The sequence below is a fragment of the Stegostoma tigrinum genome, chromosome 9, assembly GCF_030684315.1.
Source record: "Stegostoma tigrinum isolate sSteTig4 chromosome 9, sSteTig4.hap1, whole genome shotgun sequence".
Taxonomy (NCBI): domain Eukaryota; kingdom Metazoa; phylum Chordata; class Chondrichthyes; order Orectolobiformes; family Stegostomatidae; genus Stegostoma; species Stegostoma tigrinum.
The window spans coordinates 16,107,727-16,133,997 of NC_081362.1; the positions used below are offsets into that span (position 1 = coordinate 16,107,727).

Below are 26,271 nucleotides of genomic sequence, written 5' to 3' on the forward strand. Positions count from 1 at the left end.
CAAGCCCACCGACTCCCACAGCTACCTAGAATACACCTCCTCCCACCCACCCTCCTGCAAAAATTCCATTCCCTATTCCCAATTCCTCCGCCTCCGCCGCATCTGCTCCCACGATAAGACATTCCACTCCCACACATCCCAGATGTCCAAGTTCTTCAAGGACCGCAACTTTCCCCCCACAGTGATCGAGAACGCCCTTGACCGCGTCTCCCGTATTTCCCGCAACACATCCCTCACACCCCGCCCAAAGAGGATCCCCCTCGTTTTCACACACCACCCTACCAACCTCCGGATACAACGCATCATCTTCCGACACTTTCGCCATTTACAATCCAACCCCACCACCCAAGACATTTTTCCATCCCCACCCCTGTCTGCTTTCCGGAGAGACCACTCTCTCCGTGACTCCCTTGTTCGCTCCACACTGCCCTCCAACCCCACCACACCCGGCACCTTCCCCTGCAACCGCAGGAAATGCTACACTTGCCCCCACACCTCCTCCCTCACCCCTATCCCAGGCCCCAAGATGACATTCCACATTAAGCAGAGGTTCACCTGCACATCTGCCAATGTGGTATACTGCATCCACTGTACCCGGTGTGGCTTCCTCTACATTGGGGAAACCAAGCGGAGGCTTGGACACCGCTTTGCAGAACACCTCCGCTCAGTTCGCAACAAACAACTGCACCTCCCAGTCGCAAACCATTTCCACTCCCCCTCCCATTCTCTAGATGACATGTCCATCATGGGCCTCCTGCACTGCCACAATGATGCCACCTGAAGGTTGCAGGAACAGCAACTCATATTCCGTCTGGGAACCCTGCAGCCTAATGGTATCAATGTGGACTTCACCAGTTTCAAAATCTCCCCTTCCCCTACTGCATCCCTAAACCAGCCCAGTTCGTCCCCTCCCCCCACTGCACCACACAACCAGCCCAGCTCTTCCCCCCCACCCACTGCATCCCAAAACCAGTCCAACCTGTCTCTGCCTCCCTAACCAGTTCTTCCTCTCACCCCAAGCCGCACCCCCATCTACCTACTAACCTCATCCCACCTCCTTGACCTGTCCGTCTACCCTGGACTGACCTATCCCCTCCCTACCTCCCCACCTATACTCTCTCCACCTATCTTCTTTACTCTCCATCTTTGGTCCGCCTCCCCCTCTCTCCCTATTTATTCCAGTTCCCTCTCCCCATCCCCCTCTCTGATGAAGGGTCTAGGCCCGAAACGTCAGCCTTTGTGCTCCTGAGATGCTGCTTGGCCTGCTGTGTTCATCCAGCCTCACATTTTATTATCTGCGTTTGTAATGATCTCAGGCCCATTTTTTTCCAAGTTGGGAGTTACTCTTGTTCTTTTTCGATTTAGTTACAAGTGTTCCATTCGAAGCAGTATTCAGAAAGACTTCATTGTGAACATGTCACTAGGGACTGGGAGGGAATGGCCAGGTCATGCAGGGAAATTGATCAGCTGTGTGTGTGTCTCTCACAGGATATGGAGCAATTTGAGACGGAGGTGAAGAGCTTGCAGGTGATGGTGAAGCAAGCCCAAGTCACTTTGACCTCGCCTGAGCTTGCACGCCTGTGCCTGAAGGAACAACTCTTCCAAAGACAGGTACCAACTAATTTGTTGAATCATACTATACAGAAGGAGGCCATTCAGCCCCATTATGCTGTGGTCAGCTCTTTGAAATGCTATTCAGATGTCACACTCCCCATTTGTCCAAATGCATTCTGAAAGTTATTGGTGAATCAGCTTGCACCATCTTGAGACAATGCATTACCATAATTTACCGTCTTAAAACATAGCTCATCTCCCCTCCTGGGTTTTTGTCAAATATCTGCATCCTGTGGTTATAATTTCTCGTTCTATCCAAATATCATACACTTCAATGAAGTCTCAACTTCGCCTTCTCAGGAGAACGATCCCAGCATCCTTAATCTCTCCACTTAACTGCAGTATCTTTATCGATGGCCCCATTCAGAGAGAGACTGTGGAAGTCCCTCGAAAGGACTGCAGCCTCTTGACTTGATGGTGAGTATGTTACTGTCCAAGATGACGTTGGCACCTTTCTGCATGTGCCCATCACTCATGACAGGCTTTGACCCTGTGTTTGACTGCTGCCCCCTCACCATCGGGAGGGGACACACAGGAAGCACTATCCAATGGGCTTTTAAAGTACCCAGTTTGAGGGATTGGGAATCCCACCAGAATCTGGGCTTCACCTTGAATTTTCACCCTGCCCCATTCCAGCTGTTAGGGGTGTCCATGTGCTCTCTATGCCCCACTCCTGAAGCATTATGGGTTGCGGGGGGGGGCACCTCGATCTTTGATTGTCAATATTCAACCTGCAGCATGACTTTCCTCACTGATTTCTGTGTGATTCATGTCTCGCTAGAGGTTGCTGGCCGACATGGAGAGCTTCAAGCACAAGGTGCAGGTGGTGCACCGCTATCAGGCTGCCCTGCGAATTCCGGAGGAAATTGTCACCAATCTGCCCATCTGTCTGACAGCACTGAGGCTGCAGGAGCAGGCAAGTCGGTTACAGCACACTGCCATCCAGCAGTGTAACATACTGCAGGTAAGCTGCCCTGCTGTCAGCACTGGCTGGAGTATGCAATGCCACATGGGTTTTTGAATGAAGTTTCAAAGGGTATCATTCAGGGAGCAAATTCATTTTCGTGATCGCTGCACATTCACTGGAATCAATGAAAACAGTCAGATTTTGTCAAAGCTTTCCTTCGTGGAGTTACCAGGATCATTCACAAGAATACCAACCCAAAGGAGGAAGAGAAACAGTTGTACAGTATAAGGGGAAGCACAGATTGGCACTTTTGTTAATCCTCCTGATGAGTGCAAAATGGAAAGCTTGGGCAGAGAGAGCTTTTATCAACAATTTTCAAGTTCTGTATTACCAAGCGATTTGTAGAGTTACATAATACCATGAGGGGCATACGTAAGGTGAGTTGTGAAGTTCTTTTCCCTAGGGTAATGGAGTCCAAAACTAGAGGGTCAGGCAGCATCAGAGCAGCAGGAAAGTTGACATTTCGGGTCGCGACCTTTCCGAAGAAGGGTCCCGACCTGAAATGTCAACTTTCCTGCTCCTCTGTTGCTGCCTGACCTGCTGTGTTCATTCAGCTCTACTCTGTGTTATCCAGCATCTGCAAGTCTTACTATCTCAAAGCTAGAGGGCGTGGGTTTAGATTTAAGGTGAGTTGGTGAAAGACTTAAAAGGACCCTGAGGGGCAACTTTATCACGCAGAGGGTGGTTCGTATGCGGGATGAAAGTCAGAGGAAGTGGTAAATGCAGGTACGGTTACAACATTTGAAAGACATTTGGACAGGCACATGATTAAGAAAGGTTTAGACCAAATGCGGAAAAGAGGGATTTGGAAACCTGGTCAGCAAGGACGATTTGGGCTGAAGGGCCTGTTTCTATGCTGAACGATTCTATAACTGTGTTTGAAATCCTTGTCTGCTACCTTCAACACTGATGCACTGTGACTGCAAAGCAGCAAGTCACCATGGTTTCTCCCAGCATTTCCTAAACCGTGCCATGGGAAAGGGCAGGAGCAGCATGGGCATGGGATCCCTGCCATTAACAAGTTCCCATCTACACCATCCTGAGCTGGAAGTCTATCAGCATCCCTTTGTTGACTCTAGGTCAAACTCCTGGTTCTTCCTACCCAACAGCACTGTGGGGATACCTTCAGTCCACAGAAATGACGGTGTTAAGGTAACATCACTGGAGTGGTATTCCAGAGGCCCAGTGGATGTAGGTTCAGTGACAGCTGATGGAATTTGAACTCAATTAATCTTCTCTAATATGAAGCTAGTCACAGTGATAGTGACCATGGAATGATCATCCATTGTAATAAAAAACCCATCCTGTCTGCAAATACCCATTAGGGAAGGAAATCTGCTGCCCTTACCTGGCCTGGCCTACATGTGACTCCAGACCCACAGCAATGTGGTTAACTCTCAGCCACCCTCTCAATTGGCCTGGCAAGTCACTCAGTTCAAGGGCAATAAGGGGAGGGCACAAATGATGTGCACATTTCCATGAAAGAATATTGTTATAGAAAACATGGATTGCGGTAGTTCAAAAAGAACGCTGAGCACCAGCTTCTCGAGGGTGACTTACATGGGTATCCCTGTCAGGGTCTCATGAGACTGTACGAGAAAATACACACAGCAGTGAATGGTGGCTACCTGCTTTTGGTTCATACTTACCTCTGAATCCAAGCGAAGCTGCAATTCCTTCAGGGAAAGCAATGGCCTACTGGTACTATCACTGGACTGTTAATCCAGTCACCCAGGAAACATTCTGGGGGCCAGGGCTCAAATCCTGCCATGGTAGATGGTGGAATTTGAATTCAATAAAATATCTGGAATTAAGAGTCTAATAGTGACCATGAATCCATTGGCAGTTCCTGGGGGGAAATATCCACCTGGTTCACTAATATCTTTTCGAGAAGGAAACTGCCATCCTTACCTGGTCTGGTCTACATGTGACTCCAAACCCACAGCAATGTGGTTGACTCTTAACTGCCCTCTGGGCAATTACGGATGGGCAATTAATGCCAGCTGAGCCAGATACGCCATCCCCCAATCCTGTGAATGAATTTAAAGAAAAAACTTATTCTGAAAGCCTTTGCTTTCACCAGTGCCCCCAGTGCAACTTCGAATGGGTTGGTGGAAGGCATTTAATAAATTGGTCGAAAAATGAGCATTTTTTTTCTGTACACCTTTGTGGTATTGCAGGAAGCGGTGATCCAATATGAACAGTGTGAGCAGGAAATGCGGCATCTCCAGCAGCTGATCGATCGAGCCCATCGTGAGATCCAGGAGAAACCTGTATCCACGAGCAACATCCAGCAGCTGCAGGCTCAGATCTCCCGACATGAGGTAAAGGCAGCTTATGCTCAATTGTTACCTTTGCTGAAAGTCAGAAAGGGACGTGTTGACGAACCTTGTATGTCCCCTTTTCAAAGGAACAAAGACCTGGCATCCATAAAGCCCAATCTAGGGGCCAACAATGTAACTCTGAGTTGTTATGTCTGATTGTGCATGGCAAGATTCCACAAACATCAATGAGATAATTTGCAGACAGGCAGATACATTAGGGACATTTAAGCGACTCTTGGATAGGCACATGGATGATCATAAAATGTCAGGTGTGCAGGGTAGTTTGATCTTAGAGTAGGATAATACGTCAGAACAACATTGTGGGCCAAAGGTCCTGAATTGTGCTGTACTGTTCCATGTTCTATCTTGTTTTCTTTGAATGATGGCTGACCAGCAAGAAATATTGGCCTCTCCCCCAGTGTTGGGGACGTCACACTGAAATTTGTGTGCAAGTCTCTGAAGGGGCACCCACACATGCCCCTCTGACTCAGAGGCATGGGAGCTACCATGTGATATGTTATTGGGGTATGAGTGCTGTGTGAGGGAACTAATCTCAATCACATGGGTCTCCTAAGATAGTTCAGTTTTTTTGGGAGACCCCTTTCACGCCAGGAGTCTTGTCACGTTTGGCACTCCCACTGAAGCTCAAGACACATTTTATGTGTGATACACATGAGAACAGCTACTGGCTCCCACAGTACCTTTGATGATATCTCACCACATCCTGCTGATATCACACATTGTGTGCAGCTGGATGGACACAGCAGGCCAAGCTGCATGTCAGGAGCTCTTGAGATGCTGCTTGGCCTGCTGTGTTCATCCAGCTTCACACTTTGTTATCTTGGATTCTCCAGCATCTGCAGTTCCCATTATCTCTATATCACACATTGGCTTGTTGCAGTTTCTCCGTCTCTGTTCTAACGATGCAGCCTTGCATACCCTCTGGTAGATTTCATGAAGGTCCCTTTGTATGTTCTTCATTGTTTTGGTGCCATCGGCAAACTGCTTTCCTGTATTCTCATCCAAATCACTTGTGCAAGTAACACACAAGAGGGGACCCAGCACTGACCCCTGCGGAACACCGCTGCTCACAAGCCTCTAGTCTGAAAAACAACCTTTATCACCGCCAGCAGTTCTGAGGAAGGGTCACCGGACCCGAAACATTAACTTCTGATTTTTTTTTCGTTCTTCACAGATGCTGAGCTTTTCCATCAACTTCTGTTCTTGTTCCTTACCACCACCATCCTCTGCCTCCCGACGAGCTAATTTTGTAAAAAAATACCAAAAAAACCCAGAGAACTGCAGGTGCCGGAAATCAAACAAAAGCAGAAATTGCTGGAAAAGCTCAGCAGGTTTTTTTGTTTTAAATTTCAGAATCTGCAGCATTTTGCTTTTGTTTCAAATCGTCGGTTGGGAGGGGAAAAGCGTCTCATTTTGATCTTGACCCATCCACCCGCTCTTAATGATTTCATTTGGGGTAGAGTTGATGATGTACATGGACTGTTTTGCATGACGGTGAAACTGATTAGTCAGGAAGCGCCGGGGGGAGGGCTCGGTTTGGTCTGAAGTTCGCTGCGAAGGGGACAAGCTGTTTGGGAAACCTGACGTCTCCAAGTCCCCGATGCCAGTTAGAATTGCTGTCCGAGGCAGGTACCGGGACTGGGAGCCAGTTTTCGTGATCAGAGAAGCGTCTGCCGTTTTCAGATCTCTCTGTCTCTCTCTCTCTCTCTTTTGTTGTTGAATTCCACCCCCGTGGAGCGCTGCATCTTTGTCGCAGCCGTGTCTTTGCACTGAGCTGGGGTTTATTTTTGACCCGTGTGTGTGTGTGTGGGTCAGGGGTTAGTTCTGGCTTTGGGCAGAGCCTCAGAGCGGCTGGATTAAAAAGGTAGGGGGTGGGTGGATTTGAATCCCGTCTCCGGGACACTCCCCTGAAATCGCAAGCCGGGCTCCCGCTCCACGTCTGACCATATACAACGTTGTAGCCGCTCTGGGTACACAAAGCTACCTGCGGCAAGCAGACTTCCTTTTGCAGAGACAGCGCACGCAATGTTTTATTTTAAACCACCTCTGTAGCGACGAACAACCCCCTCCCAAAAAGAAAACAGAAGTCGCACACGCTTGGGTTAATTTCTGCACGAGAGGTTCTGAATGGGATCTGTTTTTGCTTTGGCGAAAGAAAGTGAGCATTTAAACATCCAGACGGTGACTGACTGCAGGAACTGGTCTTTCTCAATCCTGTTTCTCTCTCTCCACCACCACCCCCCACTTCACCTTGTGACCCAGTTATTCACGAGCAAGCTGCCTGTTTTCTTCTTCCACCGCCTCCACACACACACAATGGAGAAAGGCAGGAACGGATTTCCCTTTTATTTATAATCTCTCCCCCCCCCCCCCCCCCCCCCGCTCCTGTTCCGTCCCAGATCTGGGTCGGACCGGTATTCAGGAGCTGCCAGTATTCTGTTTTTTTTCTGGCGGGGGATGGGGGAGAGCGATTACTCAGCTCGTTTCCTGTTATATGCAATGCAGATTGCCTTCAGAGAGAGAGAGAGAGTGTGTGTAGCTCCTGTTCTGCTGTCCGCTCTCTCCCTCTCACACATCTTGCCTCCCAGAGCTTACTCTTATGTCTGAATCTAAATCCCAGCCTCATCTCATTGGCTCCCAAGGCAGGGGGATGTGTCTTTTTGGGGGTGGGGGGCAGGGAGGTCGCATAATGTCTGAGCCTCTGTGCTGTTTCTTTGTCCCTACCGAATGATGTCTCAGCAGGCGTTCGCCCAGAAGATTAAGGACTACCAGGAGCAGATCACTGCTCTGAATACCAAGTGCAAGATGCTGACCATGAAGGCGAAACATGCCACCATGCTGCTGACCGTCACTGAGGTGGAGGGGCTCTCTGAAGGGATGGAGGAGCTGGATGGAGAATCGATGGCCACGCACTCAGCTCACCCGTCTGTGGTCATGGTAAGACTGTCCTCTTCCTCCCCCTCCCCACCAGACTGAGCTAACAAAACATCACCTATCCTGCTGTTTTCGATCACCTGCTTTATTCCTGCTGCCTGTCGTGTGCACATTAACCCCTTTCCCTCCTGGAAATATTTCCCCACTCTGATGGAGATTTCTTTCAGGTAATCAGTGGGTTGGGGGGCAACAGGTTAATGTGCATCTTTGTCACCTTCTTGAGATTTTATTCCGACCCTGTTTCACGTTACTAAAGAAAAGTTGTAATATTTTCAATGATTTGTCCTTTACAGTGTGATTTAATGTAACTGCTGCTCTCTCTCTCTCTTTCTCTCTTACCATATTGTGTTCCCTCTGGCTTGGTTTACTTAAGATGACAGCCGGGCGCTGTCACACTCTCCTCTCACCTGTCACTGAGGAGTCTGGGGAAGAGGGGACCAACAGTGAGCTTTCCTCTCCAACAGCTTGTCGCTCTCCCTCACCTAATGCTGATGTGTCTGGTAACCAGGTACTACCTTCTGCTTACTCCTTGTCACCTATTGCATGCTTCCCAGTAGTTGGGCATCACATTGCTCCGATGGATCTGGCCACTGCATTCCTCATTCATTTACATGGGTGCTACCCTGTAACCTTTGTAATGCTTGTATAGTGCACTCTACCTGTCATCATGTGTTGAGATGGTTAAAAGTGAATTATAGATCAGAACTGATTGTCACTGCTGCACACAAGAACATGCTCCATGAATTCATGAATGAAAAAGGGCCATCTCATAATTTCTCAACTTGCACATTGAAGTTTAACCCTCCAGCCTCCTCTAGTTTATTTTGCGATTATGTTCGGCGTGGACTGTTTGGACCAAAGGGTCTGTTTCTATGCTGTGTGACTTTATGACTCTACCTATAGTATCCCAACTCTGTCATCCACTAACTTGTCTATTGAAGGCAACCCTCCTGTCTACTAACTCTTCCATTGGGAGTTACTTGCATTGAGTTATAGGAATAGGCTGGGACTATTTTCACTGGAGCATCGGAAGCTGAGGAGTCACCTTGCAGAGGTTTATAAAATCTTTAGGGGCATGGATAGGGTGAATAGTCAAGGTGTTTTTCCCAGAGTAGGGGAGTCTAAAACTAGAGAGCATTGGTTTAAGATGAGAGGGGAAAGATTTAAAAGGGACCTAAGGGGCAACATTTTCATGCAGAGTTTGGTGTGTGTATGGAATGAGCTGCCAGAGGAAGTGGTGGAGCCTGGTACAATTACAACATTTAAAAGGCATCTAGATGGATATATGAATAAGAAGGGTTTAGACGGATATGGACCAGGTGCTGACAAATGGGATTAAACTTATTTAGGATATCTGGTCAGCATGGACGAGTTGGACCGAAGGATCTGTTTCTGTGTTGTACATCTCTATGATTCTAAATCTTCGTGGTGCAGAGTTCTTGTGGTGCAATGTTAATATCAATATCTCTGGACTAGAAGGCCCATCTTCTCCAGAGGTGAGTAATGACATCTCTGAACAGGAAAATATCTAAACCTTTATGGTTATATCTGTGCTCCTCCATGCACGTACCTCTCAAAATATTTCATTCCTACCTGCCACCAACCACCATTCACTAGTTCCATCCGAGTCCATTATGTTGTTACTCAAATTCCTCTAATTTGAAAAAAAATTGTTTTGCTGTCCAGTCTGGCCTATCTGTTTCTGTTTTGTGCTTTCTTCCCAGTCCCTCACAATTCCTGACTCTGGGATTTTGAGACGGTGCCAGCTTTTTTCTATTCCCTTTCTTGTTGGCTGAGGGCACTTTACCCAGGTATAAACCCTGTGATGATGCCAGGAAGGGGTCATTCCTAATGTGTGTGGGCCTCGATTGTTGGTGGTGTCAATCTAATCCATATTGGATGGCATCGTCAGAGCGCCAATGTGGAATTCTGATTTCTCCCAGGAACTACACAGGTTTCTAGATGGCGAGCCTGGGAGCACGCTTCTGCTGCTGTCTCTATGCAAATCTTGCACCAGATTTTGAACCAGGATCTTGCTGCATTGGGTCAGCAGTTTGTGTAAATGATACACTGTAGGCAAGAGATATTTCTCTTTTCTGTCTCCCCCACCCACCAACAACTCTAACCCTAACCCCAAACCCAATGTTTTTTAAAGCTCTTGGGAATAAAATGACCACTGCTGACAGAATCAACAAATTGTATTGATTATAGCATCTTGAATCTGGTAATACGCGGGAATACTGTTACCATTTAAAATTAAACATGCAGCTCAATAAAATGTCTTAGGTCAGGTGATGGAAAGCTTATTCAGAGGAAGATGAGAGAGTGAAATAGAGAGATGGAGAGGCTTAAGGACGCACTCCCAGAGCCTGGTGGTCACTTCCAGACAGCCAGTTGGTGTAGGGTGGAACTAGAACAAATCTGTACTCAGCGTTGCATTTCTTTACAGATTTAAACATCACAAGCATACACCTCTTAACTCAGTTTTGATCACAGTTCCAATAAGTGTCTTCTCATCTCTTCAAGTGAAATCCCACCACTTCTGTTTAGTAAAACATTGCTCATATACAATTAACAGGAGCCTGAGCAGTGGAAAACATTATCACCAGTGGTGGAATGATGTAGTTCAGTAATAGCGAAGAGACAAGTTGGAGGAATCTGGTGATTTCAGACAGTTATGGAGCTGGAGGGGATTACAGAGAAAGGGAATTAGGAGTTTATAGAGGGATTTGAAAATGGGGAAGTGCATTTACAAAATAGGCACTGTAAATTGGTACCCTTTGTAGGACAACAAACAAGGGTGATAGGCAAGTGAAATGTGGCATGAGTCAGTTTACAGCAAAGTTTTGAATAAACTTGAGGAACTGTGCAAAGTGAGAATATAAAAGAGATGGTGAGGGCATGGATGAATCAACGCAGGCATGGATGAGGATTTCTGCAGAAGGTCACTTGAGGTAAGGCTGAGAAGGAAAATGATGTAGAGGTGGGAGGAAGGTAGTGCTGGCGAAGGAGAAGGAACATGGTAGCAAGTTCATCTCGCACATGTCCTCCTAGACTACTTGCGACACAGAAACTTTTTAAGTGTTCTGTGCTCTCGGTATGTTGTTGCGGAGCCTGGAGGTCAGAGACCAAAGGGTACTAAAGTATCATCCATGGACTACCAACATCACTCAAATGTTTGAGACATTAGAGAGCCAAATTTACAGGAGCGTAACTAGTTCTGAAGTGTAGTGGTCACACAAGGTCAGGGAGAATTACTAACGGGGATGTGGGGAGAGGAAGACTGACCTGTTGAAATGAAGATCATGAGATAAGGTTACCTGTTCAAGGACCGGGGGATGAATATTTTGTTGGCCAGCCAGCTTTCTCCCTTGTACCACCAGCAGAAGAGTAGCTAAGGCCTTTGCAGAAATTCATCCACTTTATCCCTGCGCCCCACGCATTTGCATCAGTTTCGTTACTCTCCCTGGTTGTTGTTCTAGTAGTGGACATCACCCTCACTTGTGTTGGCTTCAGGTAGAGGGTACTGGTAGTCAGACATTACATGAAAGGAGCATTGGTGAGCTGACCGAGCAAATGGTTAACCAGCCTGCGAGTCCTTCCGTTGCTTCAAACTGGCCTTGCGCTGTTATTTCACTGTCTGAGATCAAAGCTCTGGGATATGTTTGTGTCAGTAACTTGAGACGTGGGAATTAATGGGAATCGGCTTGCATGAGGTGTCATGTCTGGTGCATGTTGTGCGAGGGCTGTAGGGTTATCGGAAGTCTGAAAAGTGCATGGGAAGAGGAGAATGCTGTGGTGTAAGCATTATTCATGATATTAACAATCCACATAGGAGCAATCACCCACTGGATCTGAATTTTCTAACCCCGTACCTCATGTAAGGTACAGCTTGTAGTCGTTTGAACCTGCACCCACTCTCAGTTCTAAGTGTTTTTGATTCTAGGATAGTGCTTTAGATGCAGAGGAATTGCAGACTGCAGCTCCTGATTCTCAGGATATGGTCAGGGCGGCATCACTGCAGGAACCATTTGAAACCACCCTGGGAGACTCGACTTGCTCTAAGCTCGATGACCTACAGCGCTCCTGGGAAACTCTGAAGAATGTGGTGAGTTGGCAGTTGCTGGGGAAGATGAATAATCTTCCTTTTTGTTAATTTAAGTCTCTTTTCTTCCCCTTGTTTGCTTCTCTTGGACACCCCCTGCCTTTGTCCTAAGCTGCTAATCCACTCCTGTTGCTCTGCTAAAGTTATAGAACAGTATTCATTTTGCGGATGGGACATCACTAGGGACAGTGGTATTTATTGTCATCCTGGGAAGGTAGTGAACTGTCTTCCATCACCGACAGTGATGACATTGAAAGACACTGAACATGTCACATCCAGCCGATACCCAGTAACGACGGCCTGTTTCCATCCTTAAAGGGTAACAGTGTACTAGCTGTGATCCTACCACCAACAGATTATTATTTTTTCTGAAACTGAATCCACATTCTCAAACTGCCACCAACACTGGCACATTGGACTGTAGCATGGTTGCCATGGTGAGGAGGCCATTCGGCCAGTTAGATCTGTGCTGTGTAACTGGAATGCTTGGAGCCAACCTTCTGCCTCCCAGTGCCACTTGGGAGCGCACAATACAGAGTTCATTTGCACTTTGGTAACCCTCAGCCTTGATACAATGAACCAGTAACACAAGGGACGCTGCTGCCATCAGAGGGGAAACTGGGATGAAAGCTCCATGAGAGAGTTGGAAAGATTTTGAGTTTATCTCCTAGGTTTCCATTCCCACCCCCGGGCTGTGTGGAGTTTGCGTTTTCTCTCCGTGTCTATAGGTTTGCTCCGGTTTCCTCCTACAATCCAAAGATAGGCAGTTTTAGTGGATTGGCCATGCTAAGTCGCCCATAGTGTGCAGGGATGTGCAGGCTAGGTGGGTTAGCCATTGGGTGTGCAGGGTTACAGAGATGTGTCTGGGTGGGATGTTGCAGACTCGATGGGCCAAATGGCTTGCTTCCATGCTATAGGGATTCTTTCATTCTGTATGATGAGCGGGATGAATAACTGGACAATTTTTGATGACAATGGGTAATTTTTAAAATATTAAACATAATTTCTTTAATTTAAAATATGCTGCGATTTTTATAAACCCAAGTGCCACCCATGAGTTGTTTATGAAGTGCATGTGAAGAGTAGTCCTGGTTTTAACGTTGGAATCTAAATTTTACATGAGGTAGATGCCTGGATAATGAGTTTTAAAGATGTTAGACAGGACTCTGGGAAGAACACTGCTGTTCATCTTTAAATAACACCATGGGCTCTGTTAGCTTCAGGGCAACAGTGGTTTAGTATGTTTGTAACCCAGAGTCCCACATCAATAGAGGAAGTGTTCAAATCCCACAGTAGCTGGTGGAATTTAAATTCAGTTACCTTCATAAGTTCAATGAATAAAAATCTAACATTGAAGCGATAATGATGTGTTGAAACAATCTTCGATTGTTGGTGGAAGCTAACAGATTCCCTAATGTTCTTCGGGAAGGGAATCTGCCACCTTGCCTACTGGTAGCAATGTGATTGAATCTTCATTATCCACTGAAAAGGCTCAAGCAGCTACAGAACAGCAACAGCTCAAGTAAGTGGCTTAACAGTGCCTCCTCAAGGGCACTTAGGAAAGGGCACAAATGCTGGCCTTGCCAGTGATACTCATGTCCCATGAAAGGAAGAAAATGGGAAAAGGAAAAGAGACTCTGGTTTAATGCAGTACCTTTGACAATGCAGCGCACTCTCAGACTGCACTAATATCTCAGCCTGGAGTATACACCCAGCCCCTTTGTGAGGCTCAAGCTCATGGACTGCTGATTCGGAAAGATTATTTGCAACTAGAAAGGTGTATAGTAGCTTGATACGATGGAGTGGTTTGCTAGGCCATTTCAGGGGGGCATTAAAACAGAATCAACCGTATTGCTGGCAGATCTGGAGTCACAGCTGGGTCGGACCAAACAAAGACGAGATTTCTTTCCCAAGAGGGCATTATTAAACCAGGTGAGGTGTGGTCATTATCACTGAGATGATCATTTCATTCCCCATGACTAACTGAATGTAAATCCCATCGGCTGTTGTGGGATGTGATTATCTGGATGATTAGGTCAGTGACATTACCACCAGGAAACTAGGCAACAGCACTGCTCCCTGAGCGTGAGCCAACACTGGAGGAAAGGTAGATGATGGCATTACTGTGGGATGAGAGACAGGAATGGGGCCAGGTGGACTTTTATGGAGAGGGAGAAGAACTGTGTGTCTGTGTGTGTGCGTGACTGTCTGAACGACTGCATATGTGTGTGTGAATGAGTGTCTGCGCTTGTGTGCATGTATCTACATGTGCTGTGTCTATGTGCGTGTGTCTGCATGTGTGTGACTGCATGTGTGTGTGTGAATGAGTGCCTGTGCATGTATCTACATGTGCTGTGTCTGTGTGCGTGTGTCTGCATGTATGTGCGTGTGAATGAGCGCCTGTGCATGTATCTACATGTGCTGTCTGTGTGCGTGTGTCTGCATGTGTGCATGTGTGTCTGAATATGCATGTGTGTGTGTGAATGAGTGTCTGCGCATGTGTGCATGTATCTGCGTGTGTCTGCATGTGTGTGTCTGCATGTGTGTGTGTGTGTGAATGAGTGCCTGTGCATGTATCTACATGTGCTGTGTCTGTGTGCGTGTGTCTGCATGTGTGTGACTGCATGTGTGTGTGTGAGAATGAGTGCCTGTGCATGCATCTACATGTGCTGTGTCTGTGTGCGTGTGTGTGTGTGTGTGTGTGTGTGTGTGTGTGTGCGTGTGCGTGTGTGCGTGTGCGTGTGTGTGTGTGAATGAGTGCCTGCGCATGTATCTACATGGTCTGTGTGTGTGTGCCTGCGTGTGTGCGTCTGCATATGCATGTGTCTTACTATGTGTGTGTTTAAGAGAGACTGACGTTATTTGCCCTGCTGTCCAAAGTTTCTGGAAAGGTTATCCTGATCACATGGGATGTGATGAAAGAGCGATTAGATTAAGGTGCATGATAGTTAGCTATCTCCCAGCGTTTGCTGTGTAAATATTTGCTCTCTAAACCTTCTCTCTGCAGATCAGCGAAAAGCAGCGGACTCTATATGAGGCCCTTGAACGACAGCAGAAGTATCAGGATTCTGTGCAGTCTGTCTCAGCCAAGATGGAGTCCATTGAGGGGAAGCTAGGGGAGGCGCTCGATGCAGGCAAGAGCCACAGTGTCCAGGTGGCCGCTCATCAGGTATGGCTCATATGTAGCTGTCCCTGATTCGCTCGTTACTGCTATCGATGGACCTTACTGTCCAGGCACTTAACTTCCTGCTACACGGGCAGCACTGCTTTGAGAGAGAGCCTGTAACACTCTGCACATCTTTGTCACGGTGTCCATTGAGCTTTAAGTCCTGAGGTTGGTCGGATTTGGGTTAAGGATATTTGTGGCTTTGTCTGTTCCCTCCCCGGCAGGTGCTGATGGATGAGATTGTGACACTCCAGGATGAGATCAATGAACTACAGATCTGTTTTGCTGAGGAACTAGTGTCTGACACTGTGGACACAGATACTTCTGACCAGCTGGCCATGCAGTCCACACTAATGGTGCTCGCAGAGCGTATGGCCACCATAAAGATGAAAGCACTGGGAAAGAAACAACTTCTTGAGGTTTGTGGACCCCGAATTCTGTATCCACTCGCTTTCCTGAGGGATTTGGTCCTTTTATTTGTCGTCCATTCCACCTTTTCCTGACCATACTGAAGCTCCTGTCATTTCTCTGCAATAGTTTGTTTTCTAATAATATGCAGAAAGGGCACTGAAGTGGAACTGGATATAATTTGTCCCAGTTTACTTTGGAAAACTGGAACTCATTCCATTGGAGTTGAGAGGACGAGTTCAAAATTTTAGTGGACTTTCTAAGGTAAGTTGGTGCAACTGCTTTCCACTGGTCAGTGAGTCAGTAACTAGCAGTATCAGTTTAACATCATCAGGATGTCAAAGAAGGAGGAGTAGACAGGGTTTTCATTTACACAGGTTAATAGTTATTATCGTAAGTGGGATGTGGATTAACCTACAGTTTTCAGCTGTTAAGTGCTACCTCACTGTAGCAGATGAATATTTAAATAAGTAATCTTTTCTGGAAAAGAATGGCTCTGGGTGACCAGCAGATAGCCCTGCCCTTTAACTACTGTCACAGACTCATGGCGTAACATTGCCCCAAGTGAATGGCAGAACCAAAAGCACATTTACAGCAGTTAGAACTCAGTCTGGCAGAGCTTCTGATGGACAGAACCTATTCATAGCATCCCTGCAGTGGGGAAGCAGGTCATTTGGCCCGTCATTGCTCCAAAAAGCATCCCGTCCCGACCAACCCTGTAACCCTGCATTTCCTCTGGCTAGTCCATCTGACCTACACACCCCTGAATACTATGGGAATTTCCCACGGCCGATCAGCCTACCCTGCACGTCTTTGGACTGTGGGAGGAAACCGGAGCACCTGGAGGAAACCCACACAGACACGGGGAGAATGTGCAAACTCCGCACAGACAGTTGCCCGAAAAAAAGTTAGAAAGTCCACTAAAATTTTGAACTCGTCCTCTCAACTCCAATGGAATGAGTTCCAGTTTTCCAAAGTAAACTGGGACAAATTATATCCAGTTCCACTTCAGTGCCTTTTCTGCATATTATTAGAAAACAAACTATTGCAGAGAAATGATAGGAGCTTCAGTATGGTCAGGAAAAGGTGGAACGGAACCCGGGTCCCTGGTGCTGTGAGGCTATAGTGCTAATCACTGAGCCACCATGCCGCCCACATTCCGGTGAGACAACGTAATGTTGCATCTTAAAATCCACTCAGATAGATCAGTGCTGTGACCTTAAATGACAAAGTGAAAATGCTGGAAACAGCAATGTTTGCTTAGAGAGGCAGCAGGTCGTGTCAGAAGTGGAGGATGTTCGGAATTTCAGAGTGTTTGAACAAGAACAGAGGTAAAGAAAAGTGGGGCCTGATAATGGCCGTGGGAGAGCAGCAGACAAAGAGAGGAAGGTCTGAGAGGGCAGGAGTGAATAAGTGACAATAGGGAGAATGCTATGGGCTGGTAGCAGATACATACAGAAATCAAGTTAAGTGTAAAGGATAAATAAACAGCAAAACCATTAGAAATGGAAAAGTTGTTTTTTATGATATTTATTCTTTGATGAGATGTGGCGAGACCAGCATTTGTTTCGCACCCCTAACTGGCATGTCAGAGGGCAGTTAACAATCACCTGCATTGCTCTGGGTCTGGAGTCACACACGGACTGGTCTAAGGAAGGATTCCAGATTTTCTTTCTAGTGATATTTAATGAATCGGGATGGCTGAAAATAGCAACTGGTGATGGTTTTGTGGTCACCGTTACTCCGACTCGCTGTCTGTTGCAGATTTTATTCACTAAACTTAAGTTCCACTGGCTGTCATGTTGCGGATTTGAAGCTGTGCGCCTGAGAGGTGTAGCCTGGACCTCTGTGCTACGAACTCAGTAATATTACCACTTTGTTGCAGCCTTTCTGAAAAGTTTGGTTCAAGGTTGTTTACCTCAGTCTTGTGGTTAGAAGGCTGTCATGTGACAGACGAGGGATGGAGTGGCCAGTTTAGGAGGGAGAACTGAGACTGCACACCCATAGTCACAACTGTGATCTGACTGGAGGTGATGAGAAAACGGGATCCCTGATGTGGAGCAGACCAAATTGTGAGCAGTGAAAATAGCGTATAAAATACATGGTCTTGTTTGCTATTTCATTAGGAGAGGCTGAATGAACAGGAAGAGGAACAGCGTCAGGAGCAGGCTCTCCAAATGTATCGCAGTGAGGCCGATGAACTGGACAATTGGCTTCTAATTACTAAGGCCATGCTGGATGCGACGCTGAAAGTTCCCAAGGAACAGATGGACATGGATGAACAGCTCAATGATTGTCAGGTATTGATTCAAGCTCAAAGAACCACAGATAATAGGGACTTACTTTCCATGCATGCCTAGATTTTTAACTGGGATAAGTTGGGTGGTGACATTACTTTCGAGCTAGGACAGAAATTTTGGATTTGTATAAAGTACAAATAACTTAGAGAAGAAAGAACAGGAGTAGGAGCACAAGTGGGCCATTCAGCCCTTCAAGTCTGCTGCACCAGTCAATGAGATCATCACTGCCCTTAAGTTCACTTTTCTGCCTGCCCCTTTAACCCCTCACTCCCTTGTTAATTAAAAACTGACTAACTCAACCTCAAATACTTTTAATGATCCATTGGCCTCCACTACTTGCTGGGCAAAACATTCTAACAGGAATGATCTTCTGAGAGAAGCAATTCCTTCTCACGCTGTCTTAAATGATCCCTTCTTTTGGAAGCCCACCTTGAATCACGGTCACTCTTGTAATTTAGAAAATGCAGCAATCAATTTGATGGCAGCAGGATTCCAGAGATAGCACTGCAACACTCTCTGGATAATCTCTTGTAAGTGTTTGGTTGGGGGATGAATATTGAACAGGATGCATGGCCAGCCATCTGTGTACTAGCTTTTGTGAAGCAGGATACCTTTGCAAAAGAAACTGTGTTAAGCCATTTAGGTTCCGTGCAGGTAACTTGAAGGATCAAAGTAGCTGTACGCATGATGTATACAGATTATGATTCAGCTCTGTGTCTGTCTGTGTGCCTGTGTGTGTGTGTCTGTGTTGGAAGCCGATTTGAGTTGATCTCCCTGTTTCTGCTGCGACAGAACATGTTGGTGGAGATCGAACAGAAAGTGGCATCTGTATCAGAGCTCTCCATGAACAGTGAGAACCTCCTTCTGGAATGGAAGCCTCAGACCCGTGAACAAGCAGAGAACCTGATTGAGAAACTCCGGAATCTGAAGGGGAGCTTGGTGGAGCTGCAGAAAATGCTGCAGGACAGAAGTATCAAAGTAAGGACATTGCACGCACACCCACACTAACTGTATGATACACTTCAGAGAACTCTCCCCGGCAATGTCACACGCAGGAATGCAGTATACTTAAAACAAATTATTTTCCTTGCCTAACTGAAGTTCACTTTAGTGCCTGTCCCCTTGACCCCTAGCTCCCTTGTCAATTAAAAACCTGACCAACTCAACCTTTAAATTGATCAGTGATCCATTGGCTTCCACTGCTTGCTGGCCAAAACATTCGAAACAGTAACGATCTTCTGAGAGAAGCAATTCCTTCTCGCACTGTCTTAAATGGGTTTCATTTGAAACTCTGTCCCCTTGTTCTGAATTCCCCCACAAAGGGTAACAGCAGCTGATGAGATGAATGGATCGGTCACTGTTTCCCACTCCACATTTCATTTGCTATTGTACTTGTTGCCAGGTTACCCATCCTTATATAAACCCCCTTCCAACACCGAGGCCTTCAGGAGGCTTTGGCCTCTGTTCGATGTCAGAGCAGAGCGATGAGGCGTTGATGAGGGAGTGGGGCGTTGTGTCGTCAAGTCAGGAATGCATGTGGACATAACAGCCACGTTAATGTTTTGGAACACGGATGTGGAATTTCCTGACGGTGTCTTGAGCCAGCGAGAGATATCCGCTTAGCCCCCTGTGAATTGGCCTGTGTCCTACAGAATTTCAAGGCCGCAGGTGATGAGTCGCGTCACTGAAGTCAGAATAATTCTGTAGATTTGTGTCTGTTTCCCCAAGATCTGGAGGCTGAAAGGCTGTTGGATGGAGACATTTCAAATAGACAAAGGGTTTGAGTAGGTGCATCTAGGAATGTGTCCACATTTGGTCGAGTTCAGGATTAGGAACTGTAAATGCCAAAGGAAAACAGTTATGGGTGTATCTAATAAGGAATTAAGGAGAAATGTCTTTACCAGGAAATACTCAGAATGTGGAACTTCTAACAAATAGCATGCATGTGCTTAATAAACCTAGATAAACTCATGAAGGACAAAGGGAGTGAATTGCGTGCTAATAAAGTGGGAGCAAGTGAGCTCGTGCAGGACAAGCCTGGGCCTAAGCCACTTGAGCTGAATAGCCTGTTTTGTGCTGATGGTTTCTGTGTAATTCTGTGGGGTAAATGTGCCTGCTGACCCTCCACATCCTCTAGAATCCCCAACATCACTGAAGATATTTGCCCTCCTCCTTTGTTTGTATGGGTCTTGGCTCTGGAATGTTCTTTTTAAGACTTGAAACGGTTAGGAATCCCATCCAAAAATTAAACCAGAAGGAGATAGTAAGGACTGCAGATGCTGAAAGCCAGCGCCTATAGCTGTGAGGCTGGAAAAGCACAGCAGGTCACTCGGCATCTGAGGAGTAAGTAAGTCCTGACGAAGGGTTTAGGCCTGAAACATCAATGTATTTGCTCCTCGGATCCTGTCTGACCTGCTGTGCTTTTCCAGCCTCTCACCTATAGACTCTTAGTGCCGAAAGGAATTAACGAGATGCAAAGCAACAATTCCCCTGGCTCCATTGACAGTAGCTTCCACATCTGTGACCTCAACGCTTCTGGATGGAGAAGTGCAACGTATGTATAGGAACTTCAATTTGCTGCGAGTCCCCTCCAAAGCAGGCACCATCCTGACTCGGAATTATTATGTCATTCCCTCACTGTTGCTGGGACAATGTGCTGGCACTCTCTTCCAACATAATTAATGGTGTGGCTGCACAGAACGGTGACTCCCTACCACCATCTCCAGCACAATGACTGGTAACCCAGCCAGCGGCACCCTCGTTCTGTGAGCGAATAAATCACAAAAAGGAAACAGTTAGGTGTGGTTTGGTGGAAGTAAAAGTGTATTTTCGAGTAACTGTGTGTCTCTTTTTCTCTGTGATTTAAGCATGGTGTGGTGCAGGAAAGGGAGGATGCAGAAACAGATTTGACGTTCCACACCAGCCCCAGTGTCCAGGAGTGGCTGGTCCACGCTCAAGCTTCTCGTTACCAGCACCAGCAGAACTGCCGACAGCGACAGAAGGCAAGTGATCCTCGTATTGGTCACCGAAAGCTGAGCCTCAGTGATGAGAGTTCTTATTTCAATAAAGGCCAGAATTCCACTTTGAAGTGGAGATTGGCAGGAAAGATTGAGTTTGAGCTTTCACAATGAATAAGACTCTTTTCAGAGTAGACAGTGAAATCTCGCATCTGTTTGTTGATAAGCTCTTTCTGAATAAAGTGAAGGGGGACGTTGGAAGAAGTATTTTCTCATTGCGGGTTACCAGTTGCAGTTTGTCAGAGGGGTTGTTGAGAATCTTCTTTATTACATTTTACAAGTGCCCTATAGTATGTACTGTGTGAACTACTGCAGTAAATGGAAGTATACTGTGTTGCATGGCATCGAGATGTACAGAATAAGATGACTCTACATTTGATGTGGAGTCCCCGGTGAGCCCCTGCTGATGCAGGGTAATGGGTTGATTATCGATCGGTAAAGATTGGTTAGGGTTTGTAATCTGATCGGCCAGCTGGATGGTATGCAGACCTTCCATCAGGAACTGAGACTGGCGCTGTCATGGAGTATGAAGCTGCCACAGTTAATTTACTTTGTCAGTGCTCCTTGGTCAGGCTTGTGTCAGACAAGATGGTGCGCCTGGAGTTTGCTGAGTTTGAGCCAGCACCTTTGGCACCAGAGGAAGGGTGAACTTGCACAGTCTCGGGATATCTTGATGCTGTTTGCATCCAGCCCTGTGGCCCTTTTGACCTGTAGTCACCATTGTCATGTAGAAATCAATAGAGCCAATTTTCACATTTGCCTCAAACAGGAGCATGGTGTAGGACAGGGGTTGGCTATTTAGTGGATAGCTATTGACCAGCATAATGGGGAGAGCCTTCGAAGCAAGACTGCATTTCCTCTTTGCCACATCTGATGCCAAAAGGGTTTCACTGTGGGGGGTTGCCTATTACTCAGGTAGGGTCGAACTAATGTACATTATTATAACACTGCATTACCTGAGCTGTAGGTATTTAGGATACGCATTGTGCCATGTTAGGAAGTCATGGTGGGATTGTGGTTGCAAGGGACTTAGCGACCAGCAGGGTGTGTTTCTTACATGACACTAGGTTCTAGCCTATCAGGTTTATTTGAAATCACAAGCTTTCAGAGCGTCAGGTGCAGGTGACAAAGGGGCAGTGCTGCGAAACCTTGTCATTTCACAAAGACCTGTTGGACTATAACCGGGTGTCGTGTGACTTTTGACTATATCCACCCCAGTCCAACACCGGCACCTCCGCATCATTATTTGCATACTGGCATCAGAAGTTTATGACGATGACCCGTATGGCAGTCCAACTAATTCTTGAATGTTCTTGAGGTGAGGGAGTTCCCCCCTCAATTCCACCCCCTCCCCTATCTCATGCTCATGCTTCCATAGCACGATAATTCCCAATAGCTGCAGGAGTGATCCATAGGAAAGACAGTGCCGCCTCCTCCCATTATGACTAAAATCGATCAATGCTTTAGCATCTTGCTTATCACATCTAGAGGACACTGTTTGAAAAGAGTTAAAGAAGTGAGCCATTAACTGAAGGAAAGATGTGCCAAGGGTATGGGTTCAGGATAAGAACAGAGGTGTTCCTAAATGTCAGCCGAAGAGGAGCATGGAATGCTGGGATTGAGACGCTCAGCTGGCGAAGGATGAACTGATGGGTCAGCGGTGACCCTGTTCCTGGCAGCAGTGGACCTAGGGCTGACCCTAACGTGGTGTTGTCAGTTTCCTTGATGGGTGACTAGAGGCTGGAAGTTGAGGTGTGTTTTCTGAATGTGTCCCTAGGAGTTGGAGCAGCAGCTGGCGGAGCAGAAGAACCTGCTGCGCTCGGTGGCCAGCAGTGGAGAGAAGATCATGACCCAGCAGTGCAATGTGGAGGCAGTCAGTGATGAGCAGAAAGCACAGGCCATGTAAGTAACTGGGGCCCTTGTCTAAACATTGGGTACCTCTCCCCAGAGATGGTGGTGATGGAGAGGGTCGGGTCATGACGTTTTTTTAGGAAGCTTGTCAGTCTCAATGAGGCTGGTTGTTGAAGTGAACCCTCTTTGCCCACTGTGTGAGCTCCAGCCCTCAGTGTGAGTGCTGACCACTGCAGGTTTGATTCACACGGACACCAGTTGGAATCTGCCCTGTATTCATGGCCGGGGAGAATGAGAACGGTGTGTCCACAGTATGTACCAGTTACATACACACACATCTTCAAATGCTAGGCACCCAGGCCTGGAGTGGCAACTTTAACGACTCTCCTATAGAGAACAGAATTCTGTCTTGGCTCTCGAAGAGTCTGTAACTTGGTGAGCTGTGTGCACCAGAGAGAAGAAGTCTCCTGACCTGAAACGTTGGCTTTCCTGCTCCTCTGATGCTACCTGGCCTGCTGTGTCCCTCCAGCTCCACACTGTGTGTTATCACTTGCACCAGGAAGAATCTTTCTTTGTACTGAGTGGTCTCGACTAGGACAATAGTCAGCATTTTCCATTTGGTCCCAGCCTCCTATTCATGAGAGTACTAAAAGCCTTGGGTTCTTGCTGCTGACTCCTGTGGCACCGTTGACCTACTCAGCCCTATTGGAAGGATGTTATTAAACTGCAAAAGCGGGGCACAAAGATTTTCCAGGATGTTACTGAGACTGGAGGGTTTGAGTTATAAGGAGAGGATGGATAGGCTGGGACTTGTTCCTCTTAAGTGTAGGAGCCTATGGCTGACCTTCTAGAGGTTTATAAAATCGTGAAGCGTATAGATAAGGTAAACAGCTGAGTTCTTCTCCCCAGGGTAGGGGAACTCATAACTAGAGGGCATAGGTTTAGGGTGAGAGGGGAAAGATTTAAAAGAGACCTGTGGGGCAACTTTTTCACACGGCGGGCGGGTAGTGCGTGTATGGAGCGAGCTGACTGAGGTACTGGTAGAGGCTGCTACAGTTACAACATGTAAAAGGCATTTGAACAGGTGCATGGATAGGAAAAGTTTCGAGAGAAATGGGCCAAATGCAGGCAAGTGGGACTCAGTTCAGTTTAGCAACACTTATTCAGCATGTTTGAGTTGGGCTGAAGGGTCTGTTTGACTCTGTGAACCCCAGTAAGTGATCATCTCGGACACAGTGCGTAGTGTGGCAGAGTAATCTGCTGACGCTCACTCGAACAAGATCACACAGCAGCTGCTTGGGGAAAGTAGCTGGTGCACATGGGCAGACCATGACTCAGCAATGTGTTTGGCACCTTTTGGGATGACTGGTAGGAACCTGGGCAGGTGGAGGTAACAGCAGGGTGTTTATCTGCCCCGAATGACTTTGCTGTCGTGTCGGTGATCGTGGAGCCACTGTTGCTGATGTTTACGGTTTTGGGTTTTTTTTTTAATCATTTTGGCTTTGCCAGTGAGACAGCGGAACCTGAAACCTTACCGCCGGAGCTCAGTTTTGAAGGAGAGAAGCTGTACGCCCTTCAGCTGCTCAGAGCCAAGTGGCAGAACCTGCAGAAGGAGATCAGCAGCAAGCAGAAGCTGTTCAAAGCCGCGCTGGAGCAAAACCAGGAGCAAAAGGTAACTGCTGTGGCACACAACTCCTGTGCCACAGCTACACGGAGCTCCACCTGAGGGATTTTATATTAACACTGTATGTGGTGCCTTTCTCAGCCTCAAGATGCCCCAAAGTGCTTTGCTGTAGGCGGTACAGTGGCTCAGTGGTTAGCACTGCTGTCTCTCAGTGCCAGGCACCCAGGTTCAATTCCACCCCCTGGGTGACTGTGCGGAGTTTGCGCGTTCTCCCCGTGTCTGCGTGGGTTTCCTCCAGGTGCTCCAGCTTCCTCCCACAATCCAAAGATGTGCAGATTAGGTGGATTGGCCATGCTAAATTGTTGCATAGTGCCTGGGGATGTGCAGGCTAGGTGGGTTAGCAATGGGAGATGGATGGTTACAGGATGAGGGTACATGGGTGTAATGCTGTTCGGATGGTCGGTGTGGACTCAAGGGCCAACTTGTCTGCTTTCACACTGTAGGGATTCTCTGATTCTATGAAGTAATTTGGAGTTCTGGTTGCTGTATTAGACACAGAAAGTAAATTACACACAGCAAACTGACAGAAACAGCAATGTGGCTGTGACCAGACCATCACTGGTTGTAGATAAGGATTGACCCAGAAGCTGGGGACAATGGCCCTGCTGTTTGAATAGTGCCTCAGGATTCCTGATGAGTTGGGGGTAACGAGGTTTCTGGGGAAAAGTCAGGAAGATAGACAAGGGGAATGTTGAATCAGCCTTAATCCTTGAATGGCAGGGCTGGCTAGAGGGGCCGATTGGCCTATTTGTGTTCCTGCGGACGTGTTGACGCCCATCCTGAGGTGGCCGTGAGTGAGCGCCTGGCTTGGAAGATGGTAGCCCCTGGCATTGCTCAGCACCGCATTAAACTTTCAGCCAGGACTGTGTGCTGGACCCTGTAAAGTGGGTTTTGAAGGCAGCAGGTGAAGGTGGTGGGGGGAATTGTACAGTTGAGCTGACTCTGTTTCCCACACTTGTTCTCTGTGGTCATGCCTGCTGCAGGGAGATCTGTGTGTTTGACCTGATCTTGTACCGGGGGGGGCAGTAATGCCAGCTACGGCAATGTCCTCCATCAGAATATTTGCCCAACTGCGAACTATTGCAGTGACCTAGCTGCTAATTCTGCTCACCAACTTTGTATGGGTGCAGTCCCTGCCGAAGTCTGATCTGTGAAATAGCTGTGATTCATGCCTTCCTCTGCTCACTGTTAGCAGGTTTATGGTCTGCCTGGAGCGGTGTCGACCAGTGTGGTCTTATTCAAAGGGGAGGCTCAGACATTGGACAAGTCTGTGCAGACAGCAAAATCCCTCCTGAATGGCCTGGCTCAGGCTTTCGGGGAAGTTTCCCCTCAGGTATAGTGCGTGCGTTTTCTCTCCATTTTACTCAAATCTTTGGAAGCAGGGGGATTGATCGGAATCACTTACTCTCTCTCTCTCTCTCTCTCTCTCTCTCTCTCTCTCTCTCTCTCTCTCTCTCTCTCTCTCTCTCTCTCTCTCTCTCTCTCTCTTCCTCTCCCCCTCCCCCACGCTCCACTGCCTTTCTCTGTGAAGGGTAAAGGTGCCGAGGAGCAAAGCCTCCCACTGGAACAGAAGTTTTACGACGCCGTTTCAGTTACCTCTCGTTGGCTGGATGGAGTTGAAGATCACTTGCTGGTCAGTGAAAGTTGCCTCCCAGAGAAGGTTGAGACACACTTGTATCATGAGGAGGTAAGAAATCATCCAAATTTAATGGTAGCACCTTTGAGGTGATACCTCCTCACAGTGCATTACCAGCAGTGTATTTGTAGAGCGCAGAGGAGGGGCTGGTTTTCTGTTTGTGTTTGGATTGTCGGTTGTCAGAGTGCAGGCACAGGGAGAGGAGTGGAATAAAGACCATGGGTTTCCTAATGAGTCACTTGCC

At 47.2% G+C, this 26,271-nt stretch overlaps 1 protein-coding gene across 10 annotated transcripts in view; it reads left to right on the forward strand.

The window, feature by feature from the left end:
- syne1b (spectrin repeat containing, nuclear envelope 1b) overlaps positions 1-26,271 on the forward strand; it is a 504,959-nt gene that overhangs the window by 324,783 nt on the left and 153,905 nt on the right. For 4 of the 10 annotated variants that reach the window (XM_059648367.1, XM_059648370.1, XM_059648364.1 and 1 more), the window contains exons 87-101: positions 1,489-1,611; positions 2,396-2,578; positions 4,762-4,905; positions 7,666-7,863; positions 8,234-8,368; positions 11,807-11,968; positions 14,973-15,134; positions 15,356-15,550; positions 17,666-17,839; positions 18,632-18,817; positions 20,707-20,841; positions 22,634-22,758; positions 24,217-24,379; positions 25,584-25,724; positions 25,923-26,078. In XM_059648367.1, coding sequence (XP_059504350.1) covers positions 1,489-1,611; positions 2,396-2,578; positions 4,762-4,905; positions 7,666-7,863; positions 8,234-8,368; positions 11,807-11,968; positions 14,973-15,134; positions 15,356-15,550; positions 17,666-17,839; positions 18,632-18,817; positions 20,707-20,841; positions 22,634-22,758; positions 24,217-24,379; positions 25,584-25,724; positions 25,923-26,078 — 2,382 coding nt within the window. The remainder of the gene's footprint in view (positions 1-1,488; positions 1,612-2,395; positions 2,579-4,761; positions 4,906-7,665; positions 7,864-8,233; positions 8,369-11,806; positions 11,969-14,972; positions 15,135-15,355; positions 15,551-17,665; positions 17,840-18,631; positions 18,818-20,706; positions 20,842-22,633; positions 22,759-24,216; positions 24,380-25,583; positions 25,725-25,922; positions 26,079-26,271) is intronic. The other 6 variants (XM_059648365.1, XM_059648369.1, XM_059648366.1 and 3 more) reach the window with 3 other exon arrangements.